Genomic DNA, 3,540 nt, shown 5'->3' with positions numbered 1-3,540 from the left:
TTTTTAAGTTTTCTTTGTGGGAAAGGCTTTCCCCATTATTTACCCCAAGGATCTCCAGCCCAGTGCTGCCACTTGGTGGTAATTGGGCCTTAGCTTTTTTTAATATTTTTTCCGTTTGGTAGGGCTTAATTACCCCCATGGCTATTGTTCTCCATTCGAAAATCAGTTTGCCCCTGTGCCAAACTTTTTCCCCCCTAAGGTAACAACCTTCTAATAGGAGCTTGCTTTGAAACATGCTTTTTTGAATTTTTCTACTGATAAGTTTCATTTGTTTGTTTTTATATTTGTTTCACCATTGATTTTCAGTTGGTGTTTTAAAGTTGCATCGAGTTATATTAATAAGGCACGTACATTTACGTAGCCAATTCAAAAAAGCCATAATTATTTTTAGTATTATTTATTTTGCAATTGATTAATGAGAAAAAAATCAGTTGAATCGTTTGCACGCATGCTGGAAGATTCTGAAAATTTTTTAAGATGCATAATTTCGATGGGAGTAGAAACTGTTTTGAAAGGAAGAAAATGAAATTGACACATTGTATGAAAACTCTGATAGGATGAAGCTGATCACACCACGATCATGTTATTCTTCGCGAGCAAATTATCCAAATTTCAGCATATCATTCGTGAGCATTTTGTGCTTCATGCAATTGATCAGTCGGCTGGTTAACATGATGTTCTGGTTTACCTTGCCGTATGGAAAATTTTGAAAAAGAAATGTAATGCCCATAATCTCAGCTCATTAACTTATTCGATAATTGTTTTTGAAGGACCGGATGCTGGTCTCTGATGACGGCTATCAACACAGCCCCAAATGCAACAACAAGAAAAACGATGCAGCTGACGGTGACAGTCAAACGGCCAGTATGCTATTGTAAATCGATCAGCCACGGGGATAATTTTCCTACTGTCCACAATTAATGCTATATCAACCGCAAATACTTTTTCTTCATCATCGTCAATGCAATTAACAGATACAAACAGCATTATTAAAATAATACTTAAATTCTTCTGCAATTGTTGTTGCTTCATGTTTAATTTTCTTATACAACAATTCTAAATATTAGCATTTAAATATTAAACAATTTTTTAAAATGTACTTTCAGGTGTTGCTTTTTATGTTCACTTTTTGGTTCGACGATTAAACAAAAAGTGAAGCAAATACAATATACGGTCGCTGCTGTTGAAAATTCATCAAATCACTTTTCGACTGTGACAAAATGCTTTTGAAATAATATCTACTTCAGATGTTGTTTTGTTTTTACTTTAAAATTTAAATTAAAACTATCAAACTTTTTATTTACAGCAATTATTAATTGTTAATTTAATTTAATTTTTCCAACATAAAATGTTAATACTTCTTTTATTTAACAAACAAGAAGGGAAAAAAAGAAAAGCCAACAATAAGCAATGTTGAAAATAGTTGAGCAAATCACATGAAAATATATAGATGCAGTTTTGATTGGATGTAACAATGGTTGTCATGTTAATATTTGCTTTCCACTAGAGTACAATCATGAACGAAATTTTTGAATCGAACAATTGGAAGGTGAATTTGCAAATGGTCGATGCGCCCCACCTCTGCCCCGCCCTCGACTTGAACCACGCCCACGAAAACGTGGACGTCCTCTTGCCCGATTGGGGTAACTGTGATTGTGATTTGCCGCCGTCGATTCTTGCAAGCCGGTTCTACAGTAATTGTTTGTGGTTCCTATGAATTTTTTACCAACTGGCCTGTCGGCTTGCCGTTCAAGTCCACACAATTTTCGAAATTCACCATCACAAGTGACGCAACGTTTTTTCTCTGATTTACCATCGGTAAAAGGGTTATCAGCCTAGAAAGAAAAAAATTTTTTTTCTTTTTTAAAACTTACTCGTCCTGCATATGGATTAGTAAAAAGAAATTCCAACATGTCACCAAACCAACCTGCGTATAAATCACGTGAACCAATCTAGAGTTGCACTGGGGACAATGGTCATCCGTAACCCGTACCATTTTGGCGCCTTTGAATATACGAACCTTGAATTTACACTGATTGCAACAAAGTTGCCATTTTGGCGCCGATCCAGGGTCCAACAGCAACGAACCTCTGAAAGCACTTTTTGCAGCCGTTCTGGCACAGTATTCGCAAATGGCTACGGCTAAGGTTCGCGACGAATAGGGACAAGTTGGGTGTGTGCATCGGTTACACGCTTGTTCAGGTCGCATATCTTCGAATGGCGGATTGGAATAACAATATGGACAAAGTGCGTGATCACCTCCGTTGCCGCCGTTTACGCAGTATATCAAATCGAAGCCATCCAACGGGCATTTAGCGTCGTTCAGTGGACGAAAACTTATTGTCGACCCTCTGGGCAGTGGATAAGTCAATTGACAAGTTGCACAAAAAAGGCGTTTTTTCCCTTGAAGCACAATTTTCATGTATCGGCGACAACGCCCACATCGGCTGAACGGTTTCCCAGAATCAGCCAACGTCTGGAATGTGTCTTCAAATAGAGCATCCATCAGTGCCACGTTTTCCACAAAATAGTGGAATTTTTTAGTAAATATGTCCAATATGTGCTCTTTCATTGACGCAGGATTCGCTTGGCCGTCAGCAATCAACATCAACTGATGCTCTATTGCACTTCGCATTTCCGCTTCCACTAGCTGGCAATCAATTTTCCAATATCCGTGTACCAAAATCACTCCAAGTTGCGTTGGTACCAGACGCCTGGATGATTCTTGCACGGTGACGTAATTTCTTTGGCAAATGTTGTTGATGTGAACCGGTATCGATGCGTCAGTGCCAATGCCGTGCCGTTCCATCAGCGTGATTAATTCCGTTTCGGTCAAATGGTCCGGCGGCGAAGTCTGACCTTGGTCCATCAGCAGATCGACCACATTCCACCGGTCACCGACGTTCACGGTGGCCGGCAAGCTGTTCTCATTGGCAGTCACTTGTTGCCAAGTGAACACCTCAGTAAAGCCGGGATCTATTGGCCGACTGCTGGTCAACGTGAAGCGCTCGCCGGCCAAGTCGAGCTGAATCGTCCTCAGCTCGTATACACAATTGCCCATCAGTGTGGCAAGAAAATGACACACCACGTACTCGTACAGACGAGCCTCGCTGGTGGACGTGAATTTCGGTTCACCAACATGACCGAGCGGTGTAATTGGCGGATGATCACCCGCATCCTGACCACTCTTCGGCATTCTGACTCCTCGGTCGAGAATCGCTTGTGCCACTGAAGCAAATTGTCCACTTTTGGCCAACGGACCCAGCACTGAGTGGAAATCAAAATTTGATGCATACCGCTGTTTCGGGTTTTCGGGTAAAGAAAAACCCTGGGTGACAAATGCTCTCCCCCCGGGGCATTGTTTCTCGTCGCGGCCCCAAGGGGTGTATTTGGGCAGGGGAACCGGGGGGAAAAAATATTTTCTAAATTATATCACACGCGCGCGGGGGTTTCTCTGTTCTCCGCCCTCTCAAAAAAAAAAAACCCCCCGCGACACACCGGGGGGAGAAAAAAAACGCGCCCTCTTTTTTTTCCCCCCAA

General features: G+C 41.5%; 1 protein-coding gene across 1 annotated transcript; it reads right to left on the bottom strand.

Annotated features, from left to right (window-relative positions):
• Positions 1-1,486: 1,486 nt before the first annotated feature.
• On the bottom strand, positions 1,487-3,267 carry Tsp_13761 (DNA topoisomerase domain protein; the record flags this gene model as incomplete). Its single annotated transcript, XM_003367587.1, has 3 exons — positions 1,487-1,689; positions 1,727-1,835; positions 1,928-3,267. Coding segments are annotated over 3 exons (1,652 nt in total), but the record flags the coding sequence as incomplete, so codon positions are not given.
• Positions 3,268-3,540: the final 273 nt, after the last annotated feature.

Source organism: Trichinella spiralis, assembly GCF_000181795.1.
Source record: "Trichinella spiralis strain ISS 195 chromosome Unknown Scfld4010, whole genome shotgun sequence".
Classification (NCBI taxonomy): Eukaryota; Metazoa; Nematoda; class Enoplea; order Trichinellida; family Trichinellidae; genus Trichinella; species Trichinella spiralis.
Note: the sequence above shows the minus strand (reverse complement) of the source record. Positions and strands in the feature narration are given on the sequence as shown.